The sequence below is a fragment of the Hibiscus syriacus genome, unplaced genomic scaffold (genome assembly GCF_006381635.1).
Source record: "Hibiscus syriacus cultivar Baekdansim isolate YM2019G1 unplaced genomic scaffold, ASM638163v2 tig00002919_pilon, whole genome shotgun sequence".
In the NCBI taxonomy this organism is placed as follows: Eukaryota; Viridiplantae; Streptophyta; class Magnoliopsida; order Malvales; family Malvaceae; genus Hibiscus; species Hibiscus syriacus.
Genome location: NW_024061957.1, coordinates 69,016 through 92,568, shown reverse-complemented (window position 1 = coordinate 92,568; position 23,553 = coordinate 69,016). Strand labels below are relative to the sequence as shown.

The following is a 23,553-nucleotide window of genomic DNA, read 5'->3' as shown; positions in this document are numbered from 1 at the left end:
CCTTAGTTTAGGAATGTGAAGGGGAAACCAGATAAGCTTGTGACATGGGACCTTAGTATGTTTAATTCTTATCACCTCCCAAATGTGTTTAGTAGTCAGTGCACCTGCATCAAGAATAAGGATAGCCTCTGCTTTTAATTTTAAGAATCTTTTGAAGCTCCAACTAGCAGTGTGAATTTCAGTCATAACTCTAAAGTCTTTGTCTTTTATAACATAGCTGTAGATCCAAGCTATCCATAAAGAACCTTCACCAGCAAGAAGGTTTCTAATGAGCTGAATCATAGTGGCTTTATTCCAAGATTTGAGGTTCTTTAATCCCATACCACCTTCAGACTTTAGACAACAGATCTTCTCCCAGCTAACTCTTGCACCAGAAGTTGCAGAATCGGAACCCTTCTAAAGAAAGCGAGAGCATAACTGATTAATATTATTAATGACAGTCTGAGGGAGAAGAAACTTCATACACCAGAAATTTGCAGTGTTAAGAAGGACTGTTTTAATCAGTTCAAGTCTTTATGTGTAACTTAGATGTTTCCCAGACCACTGATAAATTATGGATTTAATTTTGTCAATGAGGCCAGAGTAGTCTTTAGCATTAAGCTTTCTAGTGACAAGAGGTACATCAAGATATCGGACAGGGAGAAGACCATGAGAAAAACCAGTAGAAAGCTTGATAATCTCGATAGTTCTATTAGGAATACCAACAGTAAACAGTTCGAATTTAGCTGCATTAATTTTTAGTCCAGACATGTCATAAAACTTTTCAAGCACTATAATCACACCAGTCACAGATTCAAGATTCCTTTACAAAAAATAAGCAGGTCATCAGTAAAAGAGAGATGTGTGAGACCAAGTTTTTTACATTTTGGATGAAATCCAAACACACCTCTTATTGCAGCAATATTAAGAAGATTAGAGAGGATGTTCATAGCAAAGACAAATAAGATAGGGGATATAGGGTCTCCTTGTCTTATGCCTCTTTCTCCTTTGAAATATCCGATCAAAGAGCCATTAAAAGAAATAGAATATCTTGCTTCAGAGAAACAAGTTTCTATCCATTTAATAAACTTAGTAGGCAGCTCAATAGCCTTGAGAATATAAGATATGAATCCCCAATGGAGCGAGTCAAAAGCCTTATGAAGATCTATCTTAATAGCACATCTAAGGGATAAAGAATTCCTCTCATAACCTTTAACAAGTTCTTGGGCAAGAAGGGTATTATCAATAATGGATCTACCTTTGACAAAGGCAGATTGGTTGGGAGTAATTATGTCAGCCAGCAGAATAGAGAGTCTCTTCACAATGATTTTAGTGATAGCTTTATAAACCACTGAACAACAGGAAATTAGTCTATAATCAGTAACCTTGCTAGGATTAGTGATCTTAGGAACCAAGGTTATAATGGTGGAGTTAAAAGCATGAGAGGTGAAAGAGTTTTGAAAAAAGAATTGAACAGCTTTACTAACATCTTCCCCAATAACAACCCAAGACTTCTTGAAGAATAAAGGAGAATAGCCATCCGGGCCAGGAGCTTTGTCATTACCTTGAGTAAAGATAGCTTCTTTTATCTCCTCATCATTAATGTCTTTGTCTAAATCTGCTAGAATTTCTTTAGTCAAATTAAGATTAAACAGATTTGTCAGAGTAGCCGGGTCTGTGTCTTTAACATTTGTGTCGGCAGTACCCAATTATTTTTTGAAGAAACCAGTGATTTCATAAGCCATATCATCAAAGTTTTCAAGTATGGTTCCTTGATCATTAGTAAGACTCTAATGGGTTCTCTCTTGTACTTTGAAGCAATTATAGAGTGGAAAAACTTAGAACATTTATCCCCCTCTTTGAGCCACTGAATTTTGGATTTTTGCTTAAGGAACATGTTTTCAGCAGTTTCAAGGGTTAATAGCTCAGACTGAATTCTCAGTTCAGTTTCGATGGGCTGCTACCCTTAAGGGTTAAAAGTTGAACATGCTCTAGCTCTTCTTTCTTTTTCTTCACCCTATCAGAAATGTTGTTAAAGTTTTCCTTGTTGAAATCCCTTAAGAAAGATTTAAGACGTTTAAGTTTAAGGAAAAGAAATTTCATATGGTTGCCTTAAACAGGCTGCTGCCAGGACTGGTGGATTTCATGCAGAAAATTTGGATGAGTAGTCCAGAAGTTAAAAAACTTAAAAGGCTTTGGTCGGTTAATGGGAGGATCTTTATTAAGCCAGGTAAGAATCATACAATGGTATGAAGACCAGGAGCAAGAAATTTAACAAAAGAATTATGGAAAGAGTTTACCCAAGCAGAGTTTATAAGAACTCTATCAAGTTTCCTGGCAAGAAATGAATCTTTTTGTTTGTTGCTCCAAGTATAAGTTGACCCAAAGAACGGATGATCTTGAAGAAGGAGATCATTGAGAATTTCCTGAAAGTCTTTCATTTCAATATAAGAATAAGGTCCAAGCATATCATGATCATATCTTTCAAGAGAGTGAAGGAAAATGTTAAAATCTCCCCCAAGAATCCAAGGAAAAGAACCATAGATAGAATCAAGGTCTCTAAGATGCTACCAGAGAAGTCTTCTTTGAATTCCATCATTTTTCCCATAGATAGCAAATAAGATAAAAGGGGAACCTTTATAGTAACCTTTGACTGAGATACATTGATCAGAAGCATGACAAAAGGAGAAATCAAGTTATTTTTTTTCGAAAGGATCCAAATTCGACCATTGGGAGCAAAATCATAATTAGAAAAGATATTTCAATCCCTGGACTTGTTATTGAAAATGACTTCAGCATTTTCGTTTTTGACTCTAGTCTCCATCAAACAAAGGACATCGATCTTATAGAGATTAGCTCTAAGAAGAATTTTATTTTGTTTCTAAGGATTATTTAATCCTCTAACATTCCAAAAACATATAATCATTAAGAAGAAGAAGATCAACCACCTCCAATAACTCTATCAGAGTTACTTTTAACTTTAATTAAATGTTTCTTCTTTTTGGCTTTATGGTCTTTGAGTAGCAAAGTCACACCTGAGGCAGCAACCCGAGGTTTTTTGCAATGGTCCTCTAGAGATGGAGAGTTCTCATCAACTGTGTTTAATATTTCAAATCTGTTAGCAGAACCTTTAATTGCATATTTGGTTTTAATCTTTACAGGTCTTTCTCTGCCTCTTTTTGAAATAATTGGATCTTTGTTATCTTTGACTTTAGAGTCTGAGTGAAGATGGATAGATGGAAGACCTTCTACAGGGGGTTCATAGGGAATTAATGGAGAAGGAGAGTCATTGCACACAACATTTGAAGATTCAGGCTCCAAGATCACATTTGGAATATTTGAGATAAGGTTTGTAGAGTCCTCTTTACAAGGAGATGCAATGATTTCAAGAGAAGAGTATGAATTGTTAGTATCATTAAGAGAATTATCAGCACTTTTAGAAGAGTCACTCTTTTTCCTCTAAATCTGTGTAGAAACAGATTTAGCAGTCGATTTAAGGAGACATCCTTTTTCATTATGTCCAAACGAGTTGCAATTCTTACAGCACTTTGGAAACCAAGGGACTTCCACATAAATTGTAGTAGACTGACCATTAGCCATAACAACTTCTATAGTTTGGGGAATATCATCGTTAACTCCTACCTCAACATATATTTCTGCAAATTCTAGTCTAGTTCTAGAGGCAATAACAGAGTCCATAGTTAAAGGATTTCCAATGGCGCTAGCTATATAACTTAATCCTTTTCTCGAAAATAATTTGAGAGGTACATTATAAATATGCACCCATAATGGAATTTTAGACAAATCGAAATGTAATCTTTGAAGGTTAGGCTCCCATTTTCTTAAGATTAACGGCTTGTTAAGAATGTGCCACAGACCATTTTCCAATACCCAATCCCTAGCTGTATCAGAATTGAATGAAAATAGATAGAGGTTGTTACCAGCGAAACTGACCTGGACACGAGCTCCCTTAGAAGGGTTATTCCACAGGTTTTCCACTATTTTCTGTATTGTGGAAAAGTTTGGAGCTGCCCCGAGGAATTGCCCCACCAAAGAAGATTTCCAATCAACGATTCCAGCTTTGAAGACTTCTGGGAGAGGATGAACAATCGAGTTAGGGTTCTTAGATTTAGGGGGAATTTAGCTCTTGTCCAGAATAACAGACGGATAGCTTCCTCCAATCCATGCTTCGGAGAAGCGAAACCCAGATGAAAAGAACCGTAAGGAGAATAGACCAAGTAAAACGAAATACTGAAAGTCACCGGAGGAACACCATAGAGTCTCCATTTCGTTAGACCAACTAACGTACGCCTAGAGAAAACCGCTATCGTGCGCCTCGAGAGAAAACCTTACTCCCTTGGTCTTTGCATACGTTAATCCGTTTCTTTTTCTTGTTTTGTCAACAAACTCTTGGTGTCTGTAACAGTATAATAGTTGGAATGTGTCTTCTCTGTTATTTATTTATGGGTAAACTACTAGAATGGTCATTTACCTTTTATGTTTGTACATTTTTCTACTAAATTCAAAACAGTTAAATTTTGGTCACTAATATTATCGTCTCATTAAGTTTTGACATGATTTGTCAGTAAAAGAATTTAATTTTTATATCAACCCTGAATTTTAAATAAAATGCTAATTATAAAACTTTTTGTAAACTCAAAATAATTTAAGAACAATTTTTAATTTACATATTTTTTTCAATATGCTCTCCTCACTCATGCCACGTATCCAAAATTCATATTGTTCATTTTTTTTTGTCGTCAATCATCTATATCTGACAAACATAAAGCAAGATGTATGCTTCGAGAAATTATTTCATTTTTAACTGATTTTTTTTATGAAAATCCAGTTGCAAATATTGACATCACATTTTAAATTACTTAATAATCAAATAAATAATAATAACGACGTGAAAATTAGGCATGGGGCGGTCGGAGAATAGCCCCACGCGCATGTGTGTAGTGGAAAATAGGCCATTTTTGCCTTCCACTTTTATTTTAAATATTCTTTTTTTTTCTTTTAGTTTTGGGATCATATTGTAATTTATGAATCAATGATCCAATGAGTGCATCATATATTCTGTCCATTTCATGCAATTATTATGTTTCAATTTTCTCAATTCAACCAATGCTAACATTACAGGTCATTGTTTTGTAACGCTTTTGTCATATTACGTAAAATAAACTAAAAATTAAAGTTCTCAAATAAATAAAAATTAAGTATTAGGATGGAAATCATAGTTTAATTTGTTTTACTTGAACTTATTTGATCAAGCTAATGATTTAAATTTGTAATCCAAATAAAGAGATACCCATCACTCGATCAAATTAATTTTATATTAAAAACTAATGTTACAATCTTTATCATATTTATGTTACGGATAAAAGGGAATTAGTTTATATAAAAATAATTATTAGATTTAGTTAAAAATAATTTTAATTTGAATGATTTTTTTTTAAATTTATTAGTCTTATGTTTAATCATTAATTAATGATTATTATTTTATTTTAAAATTATATAAAAATATATCAATATAGTAACATTAATTGTAATTCAAAGTAAGGATAATTTTATAATTTTCAATTGAGTTAGTGTTCGATTTTAAATATAGTCTAGATAAAACCCTCAATTAATTTAGTATTATGAGTTAATCATATATCGTTTCGATTGTCAAATAACTTAAAAATTCTCTTTGTAAATCGTAATCAATGTTATTATAATAACATTTTTTATGGATAATCAATTTCATTACCCAAGAAAGCAGGAGATTTGCTACAAAAACCAAATTAATACATTACTGCAAATTAGCTACTGACTGAACTCAAACCATAGAAACGGGAAGTAGAATACAACAATGCTTACTAAAAGCCCCAACTTACACAAAGGGCAGTATTCCTCAAGTACGGTCTACTATTCCTCTCCTTCCAGACGTTGTAAACATACCCAGCCAGCGCTAGCTTCAACACTCGCACAATAAGTGATTTACCTTTAAAACAGTGGTTAGCCCAAGCCAGCTCCCCATTCCAGCTACTCGCACCTTTGTTGATACCGCATAGGGAAAGAACAACCTCCCATAAAGCTTTAGCCTGTCCACACTCAAAGAAAATATGATTTCTAGTTTCAGGCTCAATGTCACAAAGCAAGCACTTATCGCTTTCAATAGCTAATCCCATCAGCATAAGTCTAGCTCGAGTAGGGAGCCTATCCAAGACAGTCATCCATAGGATAAGACTATGCTTTGGAATGCGACCAGAAAACCATACCAACGGTGCCACAAGACTTTCGAAGCCGCAATGTGCATATCTTCCCAGACTTTCCTCGTGCTAAGCTCTCTGTATGGATCATCAAACAAGTGAGAAATGGTTGGTCTCAAATTTAATAAGCATTTAAAACTCCAGCTAGCATTAATAGGAGTGCTCATCTGCCAGAAGTCAGCCCCCTTGATCACTAGGAATGGGTCCAAGCCACCATAAGGATCCATCCTCGGCCAGCAAATTTCTTATCAACTTCACTAAGCAAGCTTTGTTCCAGTCACCTAGATCAAAAACACCCAGGCCACCCTCAGATTTTAATAAACAGATCTGCCTCTAACTGACTCGGGCTCCCTTTGCAGACACATCAGCTCCTTTCCAGAAGAATCGAGAACAAAGTTGCTTGATTTTCTTTATCACCACTCGAGGAAGCATAACCTGCCTACACCAATAATTTGCAATGCTGAATAAAATAGCGCGAATCAACTGCAACCTGCCAGCAAAGCTTAGGTGTCTGTTAACCCACAAATTCAGTTTGTCCCTTATCTTCTCAATGAGAGAGCGACAGTCCTTTTCTGTCAGCTTCTTAGTCACCAAGGGAATACCCAAATATCTCACAGGCAGTTTCTCAATCTTGAATCCAGTGGTCTCTCTTATATCATCACACAATGCACTCGAAATTCCATCAATATATAGCTCGCATTTACTAGCATTAAGCCTCAAACCCGAGAGAGAGTAAAACATGTCTAAAACAGATTGGACACACATGATGGAATCAAGATATCCTTTGCAAAAGATGAGCAAGTCATCAGCAAAACAAAGGTGGGTGAAGCCAATTTTCCTATACTTGGGATGAAATCTGAAAATCCCTTGCTGAGCAGCTATATTTAATAAGCTAGACAGAACATTCATGACAAGGATAAAAAGGTAGGGAGATAGGGGGTCTCCTTGCCTTACCCCTCTGGAACCTCTATAGTACCCCACTAAGCTGTCATTAAGTACAATAGAGTAGCTAGGTTTAGTGAAGCAAGCCCAGGTCCAACCAACGAATTTCTCAGGCAAGCCTAAAGCATACAATACAATATCAATAAAATCCCAATTCAAGGAGTCAAATGCCTTTTGGAAATCTATTTTCATGGCACACCTATGGGAGATGTTCTTTCTATTATAACCCCTGACAAGCTCTTGGGCAAGCAAAGTGTTATCAACAATGCTTCTTCCTTTAACAAAAGCAGTTTGGTTTTTTAAAATCATACTGGGGAAAACATCATAGAGACGCTTAACTAAAATCCGAGTAACTGTCTTGTAAATCACAGTGCAGCAAGAAATAGGCCTGTAGTCCTTTACCATGTTAGGATTAGGAATCTTAGGCACAAGAACAATAGCAGTAGTATTGAAAGCAGAGAGGATAAATGAGTTTTCAAAACAGTACCTAATACCAGCTTTGAAATCTTCAGCAATAATAGGCCAAGCTGCTTTGAAAAAGAATGGGTTATAACCATCAGGACCAGGAGCCTTTTCATTCTCTTGTCCCCAAATGGTCTCCCTTATCTCCATATCAGACACTCCCCTACATAAATCTTCAGCAGCCCCAGTGGGAAGAGTATACTTCAGGAGTCTTTAACAGTGGCAACATTACAACCAGAAACATTCGAATCAACAACCCTAATTGCATCTGAAAGAACTGGACCACCTCATTAGACATATCTTTAAATGAGTCAAGTCTAGCTCCAGCCTGATTGTAAAGTACCCTAATAGTGTTATTTTTCCTATTCCTTGTCACCATAGAGTGAAAGAATCTGGTCCCTTGGTCTCCCTCAGTAATCCAGCTTACTTTGTCTTTTAGCTTGTAGAAAAATAGCTCAGCTTCTTCAAGAGCTTGCAGCTCCTTTTCAACATCCAGTTCAGAAATGATGTTCATACCAGTATGAGCAAGCTTAAATTTGCCAGCTGAATGGTTGAAAATTCCTCCCTTTTTTGCTTTACGCGATTAGAAATATCATTAAAACAAGTTCTATTAAGATCTCTGAGGTAACCCTTCAATCTCTTAAGCTTATTGAAGAGAGCTTGTGCAGGATTGCCAACAACTGCAGACTGCCATGATTTCTCAACAATGGACAGAAACTCAGCATGCTTCGCCCAAAAATGGTCAGAGCTGAACAATGGTCAGAGAAGTCCCCAGGAGTTTGGAACTCCACCTCTGATTCAATAAAGTATCAAGCCAGTTTGAGTTCATTAGTACACGATCCAACTTGCGTGCAAGGTAAGTACCCTGTTGTTTATTCGGCCAGGAAAGAAAGGACCAGAAAATGGGTGATAAAAACCCCCAAATCCCCTATACAATTTTGAAAGTAAAAAATGTCAGCACTAACAACCACGCTAACAGTAGCTGAGCTTTCCTCAGCCTTCAAAATAACGTTAAAATCTCCTCCAATTAGCCAAGATAGATTCCCTATTGCACATCCCACATAATTCAGTTGATTCCACAGCTTCCTCCGTGTGCAGCTATCATTAGAACCATAGACTGCAGAAATTATGAAATCCTAACCCCAGAAAGCCCCTTTCATAGAGATGCACTGATCAAAAATAGAAAGAACCATACAACTCAAACTTTTGTGCCATAACATCCAAATACGACCGTTGATTGAGTAACTGTAGTTGCAGCAATAATTCCAGTCACTAAAGAACTAATGTAAAATTCCCCCAGCGTTGTTCTCCTTTACTCTAGTTTCAAGTAGGCACAGAATGCTGATTTGAATATTTGCAACCCATCTCAGCACTTTATTTTATTTTAGAGGGTTGTTGAACCCTCTAATGTTCCAGAAACATACTAGCATGGAAGAATGGATGAGGATGAGGCACCACCTCTATCATATGCTTTCTTTACCTTTTCGATATGCTCCTTCTTTTTTAACTTTAAATCTTGAACTATCTTAGCCACACCAAGGGAAGCAGCTCTTCTGCCTGAATCCTCAGCAGGTAATAAGCTTTCAGGATCAATAGAGCTTAAGATTTCAAATTTGTTTTTGGAACCTCCCATAGCATTTTTACCACCAACTTTTATTGGCTTTCCTTTCCCTCTTTTTATGGGAGGGTTGCTACCACTCTTATTTACAACTTCCTTGTTAGGCAGAACTTTATCCTCTTCCTCACAACCCTGAACAACCACTTCCATATTTAGAATATCCTGTTCAGACTGAACATCAACAGAGCTCTCAGTATTTTTAACAGCACTGGATACTTCCATATTACTTAGTCCTTTCTGTTCAATAGAAACATTGTCAGTAATCCCTACAGTGACAACCTTACTAATACTACCAGTAATAGTCTGCACCCAAAATCCTGTAGACCCCTTGACCTCCAAACTTGCTCCACTTTCTTACCCTGTGGGCAATACTTTATAGAATGGCCAAACCTACTACACTGGTCACAAGAGATCGGTTTCCAAGGCACAAAGACCCTGATCCTGATAGTCGATCCGTCACACAACAAAACATCAACATATTCTGGAATCCTAGAGTCCACAGAAATTTCTACACAGACTCGAGCATACTCAAGCTTTTCCCTAGATGTCGTTATTGAATCCATGTGTAAAGGCTTGACAATTGTACTTGCAATATAGCTAAGTCCTTTTTGCGAGAATAATTCTAAGGGAACGTTGTACAATTGAACCCAAATCGGCATACAAATCAGATCAAAGCACAACTCCTTCAAATTCGGTTCCCATTTTCTAAGAAATAAAGGCTTGTGTTGAACATGCCAGGGACCATTCTCTAAAACCCAGTCCCTGGCAGAAGAATTGGCAAAGAAAACACAAATAAATTCGAACCTGCCAAACTGACCTTCGTCGGAGCAGCTCTTCACCACATCAACTCGACTGCTTTTGCAATGCACCAATAGTCGGAGTTGAACCAATAAACTGCCCACTAACGCAAATCGCCACTCCAGGATCCCTTCCTCAACATAATTTTCGGAGGCTTTACAATACAGGAGCCATCCACCTCTGACGGGGAAAAAATAAAGTCCTGCTCGCTCCCCGCCGCGAAGAGCTTTCTCTAGTCGTCGCTGCCTCAGCAGACATAGCCCGATGTACCCCTCAAAAACAACCAGAATCCAGAAAGAATGAGACAAATAATCAAGAAAATAAGGGTTCATCTTCAATCGCTGTTAGGCCTGCTAACATGCACCGAGAGAGAAGACGGTTTCCTTTTTTAGTTTTCAATCGTCAACAATAAGAGATAATAACATTTTTATCTTTTCATATTATATAATAATCTTTTGACTAACAACTCGTAATTACTTTATTAACTTCCACCCTGAAATTAAAATCATTGATATGCCAATGTGAACATGATTTAAACCTCTCTTTGGAATAGAACTATAATAGGAAAAAGGTATATGTTTTTTATTAGATCCAAAAGGTGGAATTATAAATATATATATATTGCTTAAGCATTTTCTTGACACCACGTCTTGAAATTTAGAGATGAATGGTTATCAAGGAACCCCACTACAAAGGGGATGGGATTAGTGTTTAGGTGCCAAAAACCAATCCTTTTCATTATGTCTTTGACATTATAATGATTGGATTATAATACATAAGAATTATTATTAGTTATATTGTCATTTTTCACAAAAAATAAAATAAATATATTTAAATGAAATATATCATCTTGTAAATTATATTTGTAACATTTTACTGATAGTATATTGAATAATAAGATACATATAATATCTTTGAAATCATAGCTTCAAGTCACATGATGTCAACACATGTTCATATAGTGAATCAAACTAGGTCAAATCTAAAATTATTTCATTTCCTTTTTCTTTTTCTTTTTTGTAATTTACTCCAGATCAATTAACATAATTTATTATTTTATAAAAATGAATTTAGTTATAAAAATAATTTCAATAAAAAATTTAGTATTCATAATATATCTAATCCAAAATTCCATCCATTTTTATTCATGAATACACAAAAAGCTTCCACATTGTTCTTGAATGGAGTAGAGTTGATATCATATTTTAGGGAATGGGGAGGAGACATGATGTTTTTGGGGACTAAATATTATTTTGTGGTTTTATTACGATTAGGATGAGACAATTCACCCATTTTGTATTTGGGCTGTTTCTCATCGGTCTTTGAACTAATCAATGGATTTTGCCGGCAGCTCTACCTGTATCAATCATCTTGCAACGCATTCTTTTTTCTTTTTCTTTGCAATACATATACATTTGGTTTTGCCGGCGATTTTAACCTAATCGATTTCTCTTTCTTTTTGGAACAAGCCTCAGTCGTGTCACAGTTCCTTTATTGAAGCTCAAATATGTACTAATTAATAAGCAATCAAAAGAAAAAGAAAACTGATAATGCCACGTGTTCTTGGTTAATGTTACAAAATAATCATTTAAAAAACTATAATTAAAAAATTATTTAACACATTGACTATATAGTTGTATCATAATTAAAAAATTGGCAAAATAATAATTGTCCCTGTAATAGACTCAACTTATCACTTTTACCTCTGTTGAATTTTCGCATCAATTCAACCGTCGAATTTTTGCATTGATTTAAATATCAAAATTGCTCACTTACATCATTTTATAATCTACCCCACTTAAAACCCTAAATTGAAAATTTTAAATTAGAAATTAAGATTTAGGATTTAGTGGTTACGATTTAAGGTTATCAATTTAGGTTTTAAGTAGAACGCAAGACTCTTAACCTTGTGGTCGTGAGATCGAGTCCCATGAGAAACAATTCATAATTCTGACTGCCGGAGGTCTCCCACGAAAGCTGCTCTCAACCTGACGTTGAGAGCAACCTACTATCCTACCTCTCCCTTATCCCATTACATATGGGAATAGGGTCAGTTAATTTTTAATTTAGGGTTTTAGGTATAGAATTTAGGGTTTACTCCTGTTGAAGTCCAAGGCCCAACCCGTATTTTAAACGGGTCACGTACTTTTATCAAAATCCGTTTTCCAGACCTGTTTGCTATTTTTGAAGTTTGGAGCAGACCTTCGAGTTTAGGAGTAAAAGCAAGATGCCAAAAAGGACCCTAAGACACAGACTATTTGGATTGGAACCCTAATATCTACGTATGTGGTAGAAGGTTTCCTCCCTCATCATTTTTGCACAACTGATAAACCAGAAAAACTAAACCCTATCCGTTTGGCAACCTAGAAAAGCAAAGCATGGGAAATATAACAGCTACAACAACATTACGAGAGATGCATTTGCAAAGTCAATATCCAAATTATAGTAAAATTATAAACAGGAAGATTCATGTTTCTATTCCTACATTACATATTAAACCAAAAAGCATCCTACTGTGTTTGTATCAGTGTCTCTGCCTAAACCTAATAACTTGCACCTCAACTTTACAAAAAGAGGAGAGTTAAAATTTATTAGTTAAATGAAGGCATAGCGTAGACAAGAAAACCGGAGGATTCACAATTTCCTACCTTGCTGATTCCATGACATGACCTATTCTGAGAGAGACAAAAAACTGGGGTTTGAGCTCATTCCTTGATTGCGTAAAAGCTTTAAAAGTTCTCTTTTTGCATGGAAAATATTTCATGTTCTAGGGTCAAACCTCTAATCAAAGCTCGTGTTTAATCTCTGTATTCACACCATCCTGTTCATTGACATCCTCTACGGGACAGCTTGAGACGATAGTTCCACTGTTATATGCATCTACCAGCAGCTTTCCTATTTTTGATCTCCATTCCGACATGTCACTTTCGTTTTTTCGATCATGGACAACTCTGTCACAGTAATTGAGCAGTGTTCCCAAGCCAGTATTCGGAACCCAACCATACTGCATCAACACCTTTGCCTCACCTTCACTCAAGTCTTCTCCAATCTGAACAAAAAAAAGATGAAAATACGCAGGTGAACATCTCATTATATCAATTGAAATAGAGATGCACTCAGTGCAGCTTCCCTACTCTCCAAATTGTACCAAAAAACTGTTTGAAATTTTACATCACATACAAATAAAACTATAATCATGAGTTTACACATAGAAGAAAGGAAAATAAACAAGCAAACAAAAATACAGCCCAATTATCCATGAAGAGTTATGACTAAAAAAAATACAAGAATTACTTACACATTTGACCACTTAATAGTGTTAAAACTTGTCCCCTTTTCATAATTATGATAGTAAATTACAAATTGCTCTAAAAACAAGCAAAATTTATAAAATGAATAAATGAATTTGCCAAGATATCCAACTATTCTGACCTAAACACTAGCAACCATCTAAATAAAAGGAATTAAATATTACCGATAATGGTTTGTTCTCAATCAGCGTTATCCTGCCACAGCTAGTAAGCTTCATGGCAGTCACCAATCTCATGACCTGCCAGCCAACGGTTAAGGAATCTAACAGCTCAAAAAAGTATGTTGCAAAACCATATTCTGGACGTTCAAGTACAATTCTACATTAAAGAAAAAATTAAATATTTCATCAGCCAAAATAATAAATGGGAATTGCAGACTTATAAGCATCATTCATGTTGAAGATCATTCACCTATGATGTCTTTTAAAGACAAATATAAAAGATTGAAGATCTCGGCACCAACCCCATTCAACTGGCCATTTACGAAACTGCAGATAACGGGTCTGAAAGAATAGGGAAAATAAAGAAAATCATTATTCAACAGAGATGCGAGACATTGACGTAGTACAAAGCTTTTTACCTGCTCCACAAGTGAGAATAGGCAAGCCAAGCAATAACTAGGTCTTGGGCCCTTTGGGCATCGTATAGAGGCGAACTTAAAAAGATGGCTGCGCTGAGAGAATAACTGTAACATCCCAAACTATGGGTTAGTGACTTAATTGTAAAGTTTTAGAATTTGGTGATTAAAGTAGAAGAATGGATTAGTTCAATGATTTATCTGGAAATAAATCCTAAAAGATGTTAGTAATTATAAAAGGTATTAAAGGGCAAAAGGGTCATTTGACCAAGAGATGAATTAAATAATGATATATATATATGGATAAGGATGAGAGATTTTTCAGAAATCTCTTCTCTCTTTTCTTCTTCATTTTCTTTTTCCTCCCGTGAAAGCTCCAAGGCAAAGGTAAGATTCCTTGTTAGCTGATGATTTGTTGATTTTAAGAGTGGAAAGCTTAGGTTGTCCTAAAATCAAAAGATAAAGGAGATAGAGAAGATTAAAGATTAGTGGTTCTTGAATGAAATCTTGAAATAGAGTTTATAATAAGAATTGGAAGTTGGATTTGACTTGTCATCAATCTAAGTAAGAGATATGAAGTAATATAATTGGATTTGAAACATATTGCAAAATTGATGTAATTATTGAATTACATATGGAAGATAGGATTTTGAGGTTTAAGATGAAATAAATGAGTATAGATTGTTTTAAGTATGTGTACTAGAGTTAAGAATGAAAAAGGGGATGAAACATGAAGGATTTAATCCAAAATGAATGATTTTTGGGTTCAAAAAGAAGATTCTGGGCAGAGTGCATCGATGCATATTCATTGTGCATCGATGCATCAAGGTTAAAACCCAGAAATTTGTTTGAAGGTGTATCGATGCACAGGTAGTGCATCGATGCACTCTTTTAAAATAGAAACATCGAATGCAATTAGTGCATCGATGCATAAGGCATGCATCGATGCATCCCAATAATAATACAACATCGAATGTATTTTATGCACCGATGCATCAGTAGTGCATCGATGCATACCCTTATTGAAAGAAGAAATTGACATTTATCTTAATCTAAAGAGTGAACCGTTAGAGTATATTAGTTATAATACTAATATAGATCTATGTATGATTATGTAGATATAGAACGTGATCCCATTCAGAAACAATTGAAGGATTAGAATCGAATCAAAGCAAAGCTAAGGTGAGTGCATCTTATTTTATAGAATTATATGGAAATTGGACTTGTGATAAGTTTATTTCCTATAGTTATAGTGCATGAAGTCTTGATTATAAGTATGTGAATGACATGAAATGTATGTATGCTTGATTATATGTGTTGACATGTTTTTGTATGTAATGATATGATGACAAGATATAAGATATGCGACAAGATATCTGTAATACATAAAACGGTGATATAAGTTGTGTAATAAACCATGTGAATTGATATAAATAATTTGGAGAATAAATAGAAAGGTGGGATAAAATAAGTAGTATTTACTTATAAGGTAAAAGGAGATTATATGAACAGATAGTATTGATAGGTCATATAAGACTACATGTCCATCTTTTAATGTAATAAAAGTGTATATGTGAAATGACATGATAGGTGATAAAAATCGTGAGCCTATATGAATATGTGATATATGTGATGTATGGGAAACATATGAGAACAAGATATGACAATGATTTACATGTCATATGAACACCAGAGAAGTGTTATTTCCTATAATTATAGTACATGAAGTAATAAATATAAATATGTGAATGACATGATTTTTATCATGTATGAATTCATGAGTAAAAGCATGTGTGAATATGATTTGTATGCATTATGTCATGTGAACATAAGAGGACAGAGCATAAATTATATGATATGAGATATATGAGAAAAGGTACATGTAATATGTGAATTATATGTTTATGTGAATATGTGATATGATATGAGATTCATAAATACATGTTTATGAGATATATGTTTACACACATATGGTATGTGACAGAAGAGAATGAACATGTGATTATAAGATCAATGATTACACGTACATTTGGTACGCGACTGAAAAGAAAAGATATATGTTCATAAGAAAAATGATATGAATAAGTAAATTGACTGTTATAAATGATAATGCCCATGTTATATGATAAGAGAGCTAGTGGTATAGTTGGCATCACAAGAGTTGAGGGTATACCTATATTCTACGGAACATATGGACAGAATTACATATGTCTTTCGAGACATATGGACAGTATACCTATGTTCTAAGGAACATATGGACAGAATTACCTATGTCTTTCGAGACATATGGACAGTATACCTATGTTCTAAGGAACATATGGACATAATTACCTATGTCTTTCGAGACATATGGACAATATACCTATGTTCTAAGGAACATATGGACAATTTACCTAGGTTCTTCGGAACCTATGGACAGTTGCCGAGGATCTTTATGACCTCTGGATAGTTACCGAGGATCTTTATGACCTCTGGATAGGTCCTTCGGACATTGATCGAGCTGTGGTGACAGCATATGTGTGCATAACCTCAATGTACTCACATACCTTAAGTTCTCACTAGTGTACATGGACTAATAAAGAGATTAAACAAACATACTGAATGTGATATGTATACGATGGATTTATAAATGGTTATCAAAAGTAAGTGATTTACACGTAGGTATCATGGGCGAATAAAAAGACAATAACAAATACAATATATGTGATGTATATACTTTTGGTGATATAACATGTGTTCCCTGAATTATAATGATGTTGATAAAGATAATAATATACATGGGCAATGCAATTGAAAGACAAATGAAAGTAAAAGTAATACAAGAAGGTATGTTGCATGTGTGTATGACATGATTATATATTGTTATCATGCAATAGATACATGCATATTGAAATGTCATGATTCAATGGTATGAATGCACATTCATGAATTTATTGTTATATGTTTATTTATTGCCTCACTAAGTCAACGACTTAGCGTGTGATTGTTTCACACGTAGGTTTCGAGAAGAGTAAAGAGTAATACGGAGCAAGACAGGTCAGTTCTCCTTACCAAATATCAGATCAGAAAATATATGTACTATATATAGAGTGTAGTTGGCATGTAGTCTAAAGATATAAATTGTATGAACTCTGATATATTTTGTAAACGTTTTGAATAAGTTAAATGTTATAAAAGTTTTTAAATTACTCATTATTTTATACGAATAAATGTTTGAAAAATCAATGTGACACTTCGGACTCGTATCCGGGTCGGATACGGGTTAGGGGTGTTACAATAACTGTCCCAAACATTATAAAAGGGCCAACATCAGAAGCGCTTTGGAAGGAAAGCATTTTCAAGCCAAAGTGGTAAATGGAAGAACACTTGAAACCCAGAGAAATCTCAGTTTATTGGATAATTAACATCCCTGCTCCATGTTAATTGAAAAGGGCAGCAGGGAGCATTGTAATTTTCATAGTTGTAGAGAAACTCAACGTTGGCAAGGGCACAAGGGGCATTTTAGGAGCTAGAACCCTTATGATGCCTCAGGCACAATATGTGTGTGTATATGTATAAAAGCTTAAGATGTATAACTATCATAATAAACTGCAGTTCAGTTTACCTACAAAACATGCAATGTTTCTGGTTAGCCAATATGAATGATTTCCTTATGGTCCTAGCTCTATTGTTGAATATTCCAACATTGAAAACTAGAAAGTTGTTAACATGGAATAACCTAAATAGTCTAAAATAGCCTAAACAAGTAGAAATATTACAACCAAATCCATCAAAATAAAATTAAATCCTAGACGACTCTCTTAACAAGTGTATCCCAAATTCTCCATCATAAACTCTAGCTCCAGTTGTTAATCAAATGAAGAGAACTTTTACTTGTTAGCTTATGCATGAATAAACCAAACATAGGCATTTAGTTTTTCAACTTTTTGTAACTATCTAGAGAAAATTGATCCGACAGATTCTTTTGAAATAAAGCATCAAAGCACATTAGAAAGTGACAAAACAAAACTGCAATAAATTAGTGAAAAAACCAACAATAAAATGAATTTTCACTCTCATAACCCTTGAACCTTTGTCATTACAGCTTCAAGCTCTGAGAAGCTGTCTTCGCTGAATGATTCATCTATAGGATCACCATTCTCAGACTCCCCATAAAGCTTAATTTCATTAACCGACACACCTTTATCAAGCAAAACCTGCAACCGAAATATATTAGAAACCAGAAGATGGCAATGCTGCTCTAGTAGCTTCAAAGTACGTAAACAACCAGCCATCTGATATTCCCATAGAAAACCAACCCAAGCCCATAAAGAGAAAAGTATAGTAAATAAAGTACCTTGAGAAGTCCAGGTGCATCTTCTTCTAATGCTGTTGCAACCGAATCCCTGCAAATTTTCACGAGCAATAGATTCCTGAGGTACCTACACAGACTCAATTTAAGAACTTAAAAGGGTAACTAAAAGGCATGACAGATCCTACGTGGCAGTCTTCTTTCTACTCCTTCGATGGATTAACATTATAGGTTTGGCAGGTTCAGAAACAAAAGGGCTATATCCAAAGGCGGCAGGCTCACTTTTCGACAAGCCCTCACAATTTGTGGAAGAATTCAATTCAAAATCCTCAAATAATATTGGCAGCTTCATCCGATCTCGTAGAAGCATATGGTCTATTACGTCATAGATGTCCTCTTCACACTTCATTGATACCATGTTATTGAAAGTTCTCCTTGTGGGATTTTGCAAGTTATTATAATGCAATGGTTCATCTTTCACTTTGACAGAAGTATTCAAACTTGAATTGCACATATTATTTGTATTTGCAGATACAAAATCATCTCCATCACGCAATTTGAATTCTGTTGATATTCTCTCAGAGGTACATATTATGTTGCTTTCTCCCTTTCGTTTTCCTGATCTATCAGATTCAGTCCCTACACAACAACCAGGAAAAAGTTAATATTGTTACCTGTAGAAGACAACCCATGAAGAATATAACTTGATGTACCAGTGGCAGAAGTCCTTTGAAGATTAGAAGCACTTCTGTTAGGTATCACATTAAATTCATTTTCACCTGACCAGGATTTTCCATCAACATATTGAAGCTTTCTTTTGTTCCTCCAAGCATAGCATTCCGAACTAGATGAACCATCTGCTGAACAACTTGAAAGATAAGCAGCATTTCTTGAAGGAATGTCATTAAATGGATTTTGAGCAGTTAAACATTCACCATCAATAGGCTGAAACTTTTGTTTAATTCTCTTGGTAGAGTAATCTATAGTATCTTCTGTCAACCCCACAGGAGTACCCTGCGTACCGTTATTTGACATAAACGAACTTAATAAAATGAAAAAATTAATTCAAAAAAGGAGAACGAACATTCTTGATTACAAGAATACACCATTAAGCTAAAAAAAGAAAAAGAAAAACAAAGTTCAGACTACCAAATAATATTATTACCTCCAATTCCACCACAACAGGTAGTGGATAAATCTTATCAAACACCTACTCGATTATTGTAAAAAGGGAACTAAAACAAGCAATTGACAAAAACCAAAACAAAGTTTTCCTACAAAACAGGTACTGGCCGTGTACAAGAACTACCATGTAGTAAGAAGGTCAAGAACTCTTTGAAGACAAGCAGAGGCTTTACTTCCAAAAACAATAAAAACAAAAGAAAAATTACTTCTATAACAGGTTTTGCCAATTCCAGCAAGGCAAGAGAAGAGAAAGGAGAGCGAAAAAAAAAACCAGATTCAACTTCTATTCCCGTTTTCATCCTTGTCTCCATAGAGGTAGTGAATATATAAAACACACAAGTATAACACGTAAAAACTGAAAATGACATTTCCCACCAAAATGGTGTGTAACAACTACTGCATTCTGCATGATAATACTTCCAACTTCAGAAAAGTAAGAGAAATTACCTCTGGAGCTGGCTTTTCCAATTCCAAAAATTTCCTGCAAATTCACACATGGATTAACAATTTTTCACCTAGGCCAAAGTTCTGAAAAATTATAAACAAGAACAGTAGCAAAGGGATATTTCAAAAAGTATATTGTATTAACCCAAAGCCTAACTAGAAATAAGCAATAATCACCAGAGAGAAGCACCTTTTTAGAAGCAATTTTCTTCTTTCTTTCAATACAATGTGGTCAAGTTCACCAAATGTACATTCACTGAGCTTTTTATCCATCTTATTCACAGCTATAACACCAATACTGGTAGAATTATTTGTATCACCTTTTGATAAACTCAACGGCATGTTATCAGCACAATCAACTTTTTCATTAGGAGAAACATCTGAAGGCACAAGATTTAAAGGGACGCACACACCAGAATTGATTTCCTCCAGTTCGGAAGCATCAGCTTCACTTCCTTGGCTGTTTCCATTTATAGGCAAATCTACATCTTGGCAGGAAGCTAAAACACCAGCAGTGGCAGAACTATCAGTATTATTTTTTGATAAACTCCGCATCATGTTATAAAAGACAACCTTGATAGAATCAGAAACATCTGAAGGCACTCAATTTGGAGGAAGAAAGACAATAAGCATCAGATTAGCTTCAGTACCTAAGGCTGTCAGCTCGTCTGATTGATGTCCTTGACTGTTGCCATTTATTGGCAAACCTACATCATGGAAAGAAGATACCTGCAGATAACCTCGAGAAACTGCAGAAGAACCTATCAGATCTTCACCAGTTGCAACTTCAAAAGCACCAGCAGTAACATTGCAATTAGGACTATCGCTTGGCAATTGTTGATCCACCTGATCTCGAGCAGAGCAAGGAGGGAGGGAAAGAGGGCCCTGCATATGTCAATCTCTAATAAATTAACATGGGAAAGAAAATAAGAAACAAGCAAACAAGAAAGACAGACAAAATATAAATACACACAAAATAGTTGCCATTTTCTCGTTCTACAAATAGTTGCTAATTTGGAATTTAGATAAAATGACAATACTTCTAGTTTTATCTTCATTTGGCATCCAACTTACATTCAAGTTTTGTTTCAACTGCTGAAGATGGAGCTCAGGTGTACTTACAGCCAGATGTCCTAATCAAAATTCGCTCTATCTCAACAGGTCTATTGCACCAAACATGATAAGCCATAAGACTAAATATACTAAACAACCGGATAAAATATAACTAATTTTCTTTTTCCTTTTTTTTTTTTAAAAAGATGAACTAAGAAGTTCCATTTTGAAGTTACCCTTTGGACTTGATATTGATCCGTACTAAGTTATGAAACTATGTCATTGGGAAATGGCGGTTATGGTACAATGGTAGATCTTTCCCTTCTTACCAACCTATCAATAATATGGCAGTTATGGTACAATGGTAGATCTTTTCCTTCTTACCAATCTATCACTAATATGGCAGTTATGGTACAATGGCAGATCTTTTCCTTCTTACCAAACTATCAATAACTCAAGGGACAGGGAAAGAGTGGGAAAAATAGACTACTTAATTTCAAATCCTGGATGACTAAGGAGCACATTTAAGTTCCAATTACAATCCCAGTCACTAGAATTAGGGAGTTGGAGAAAAGGACATGTACCTGCATAAAATAATTAAAAGAGAACAACTACACATCTCTCTCTATGGATCTTACCCCTCTTTTCATGTTCTAACTTCTAACATAAAAAACTTCTTTTTGCATTTTTCCTCAAAGCCTAAAACGTATTCAGGTCACTCACCTCCAACGTTCAAGACTAACATCATAAGTAAACAACAACCAGTTCTTGAACGAGTTGAAGCTTTGATAGGCATTCAAGGGCGAGAAAAGTAATTTTTCCAAAATAAACAATATCTAAGAAAAAGATGTCTAATAACCCCAAAAAATCTAAGTCTCTAAAACCAAAATTCTTATTCACTCGTGACATTCCCATTTGTTGTTTCCATTAACAAAGCATACACCACAATTTGTCATTGCTTCAATTTATGATGTCTATATTAAAGTATCATAGGTGAAGTGAACAAATAACTTTCGATCACAAATAGAAGTAAAGATGAACTCAGTAGTTAATGTCATGAACTCGAAAACCACATTTCCATACAGCAAATAACAGTAATAATAATGATAACAAAGCCGGAACCAGAACAACTAATAATTCAAATAAATACTTATGTAAATAGTCACCAGTAAATTGGAGGTTTCGTGTTGGTTCTCGTACGAAACGGTGGGAGAAAGTAATAACGTTCGCCTCGTTGATAAAGGAACATGTTCAAGCAGCTCGTCAATTTCACCCTCCGGAACGCAAAGGCTTAGACAAGCCATGGATTTCAGTTTTGGTACATGAAAAAATATAAATTGGTTATCGGATTAAAAGGGGAGAAAAACTTTAATTCGTGGGTTCCATAAATATAGGTTCTAAAAGAAGAAAAGCAAACAAAATGGCGCTCCAGCGTCGAAACTTACAACTTTTTTTTTTTTGGCAGGAAAGGAGAAGTTGCAGGGTGGGATATAGTAGAATAAATTCATTGCGTGAAATTAAATTTGTTTTACCAACTGTATGGGCCGGGCTGTCCTTGCCGATTCGCTGCCTCGTCCAATATTTACGAGAATATGAATATTTATATTTGACCCGAAACTGGGCTTAAATTTAGACCCGATTAAAATATGAATACATTTTAGGGTTGTAGAATAAATTAGCTCATATTAAATTAATAAGTGGTCAAATAATTTTTTTAACGAAGTATTGTTTTAATTATTTTTAAAATTTTATAATTAAATAATTTTTAAAGTTGAAAAATCATTTCTATTGAATTATTACTTGAAAATTATATAATTAAATTTCAGAATTTATTTGATGGTAAACTATTAAATAAAAGTTTAGTTGATATAATAATCATTAAAGATGAACATATTGATTCTGTGTTGTCAAAGACATATCATAATACATATACTTGATTAAATTTAAATCTTGAATTTTGTCATGCGTTATCTTATAAAATATAGACATGTATTTAACGGCTAAAAACCAGTATGTTTGACGTGAGTCTCTCAAATATCGCATTTTGTAGATACATTTTTAAGTGTTTAAATATAATCTTTTAAATATATATTGATTGAGTTATTGAATATAAAACTTAAACATGTGTGTTGTCGTTGTTTGGCTTGTTCAATTATGTGTCTTTAAAATATACTGTGTGTGATTGTTCTTTTTAGACAAAATTTATATAATTTTATATTTTTTTCTCTCTTTTATTTTGGCATAACCTTTAAAAGCTCTTATTGATTTTTATCACATAAGACTATTCTTATCAAAAGCACATTTGGTGGGCTAATTTTCTCAAATAATGCAGTTGAAAAAAAAATTGTTCGAATAGGGTACTCTCGAAATTATTTCACGAAATAGAGTGAATGCAACAGTAAACCTAAAGACGCATTGGAGTTCAAGCGACTTACATATAAATTTGGGGGAGACACATGTAGTGCAATGCATATCCCATATTTTTTTCACCAATTTTATTACTATGTAAATGTACAAAGGGTAAATTACACAATTAATCATTCAACTTTACTCTCTCTCCAAATTCACTCACTGTACTTTTAATTTTTTCAATTTAATCACTCAACTTTTATTTTACTCCTATTTTGATCACTATACAA

The 23,553-nt window shown here is 34.6% G+C and overlaps 2 protein-coding genes across 2 annotated transcripts; both read right to left on the bottom strand.

The window, feature by feature from the left end:
* Positions 1 to 6,566: 6,566 nt before the first annotated feature.
* Positions 6,567 to 10,385, bottom strand: LOC120163190. The gene is made up of 7 exons (XM_039173187.1): positions 9,549 to 10,385; positions 9,118 to 9,492; positions 8,603 to 8,773; positions 8,429 to 8,502; positions 8,217 to 8,385; positions 7,924 to 8,118; positions 6,567 to 7,838 (listed from the first exon to the last, which is right to left on the bottom strand). Exons 1-7 carry the CDS (start codon positions 10,383 to 10,385, stop codon positions 6,567 to 6,569), a joined length of 3,093 nt encoding a protein of 1,030 aa, XP_039029118.1.
* Positions 10,386 to 12,722: 2,337 nt separating this feature from the next.
* Positions 12,723 to 22,368, bottom strand: LOC120163942. The gene is made up of 14 exons (XM_039173743.1): positions 22,081 to 22,368; positions 20,512 to 20,746; positions 20,052 to 20,361; positions 19,865 to 19,898; positions 19,168 to 19,246; positions 19,012 to 19,092; positions 18,421 to 18,871; positions 18,278 to 18,326; positions 18,012 to 18,137; positions 13,945 to 14,049; positions 13,776 to 13,867; positions 13,529 to 13,682; positions 12,838 to 13,102; positions 12,723 to 12,774 (listed from the first exon to the last, which is right to left on the bottom strand). Exons 1-13 carry the CDS (start codon positions 22,216 to 22,218, stop codon positions 12,839 to 12,841), a joined length of 2,118 nt encoding a protein of 705 aa, XP_039029674.1. The 5' UTR covers positions 22,219 to 22,368; the 3' UTR covers positions 12,723 to 12,774; position 12,838.
* Positions 22,369 to 23,553: the final 1,185 nt, after the last annotated feature.

What these genes read in the sequence shown, in the direction of transcription:
- LOC120163190 (XM_039173187.1), bottom strand. Translation starts at nt 10,385, where the DNA reads ATGAACCCTTATTTTCTTGATTATTTGTCTCATTCTTTCTGGATTCTG. An exon ending in TTGGGTGCAGACTATTACTG is followed by an intron (nt 9,493 to 9,548) that starts GTAGTATTAGTA and finishes TCTATTGAACAG; the next exon opens with AAAGGACTAAGTAATATGGA. An exon ending in GATACTTTATTGAATCAGAG is followed by an intron (nt 8,386 to 8,428) that starts GTGGAGTTCCAA and finishes ACCATTGTTCAG; the next exon opens with CTCTGACCATTTTTGGGCGA.
- LOC120163942 (XM_039173743.1), bottom strand. Translation starts at nt 22,218, where the DNA reads ATGGCTTGTCTAAGCCTTTGCGTTCCGGAGGGTGAAATTGACGAGCTG. An exon ending in ACGAAACCTCCAATTTACTG is followed by an intron (nt 20,747 to 22,080) that starts GTGACTATTTAC and finishes TGACATATGCAG; the next exon opens with GGCCCTCTTTCCCTCCCTCC. An exon ending in ATGCACCTGGACTTCTCAAG is followed by an intron (nt 18,138 to 18,277) that starts GTACTTTATTTA and finishes TTTCGGTTGCAG; the next exon opens with GTTTTGCTTGATAAAGGTGT.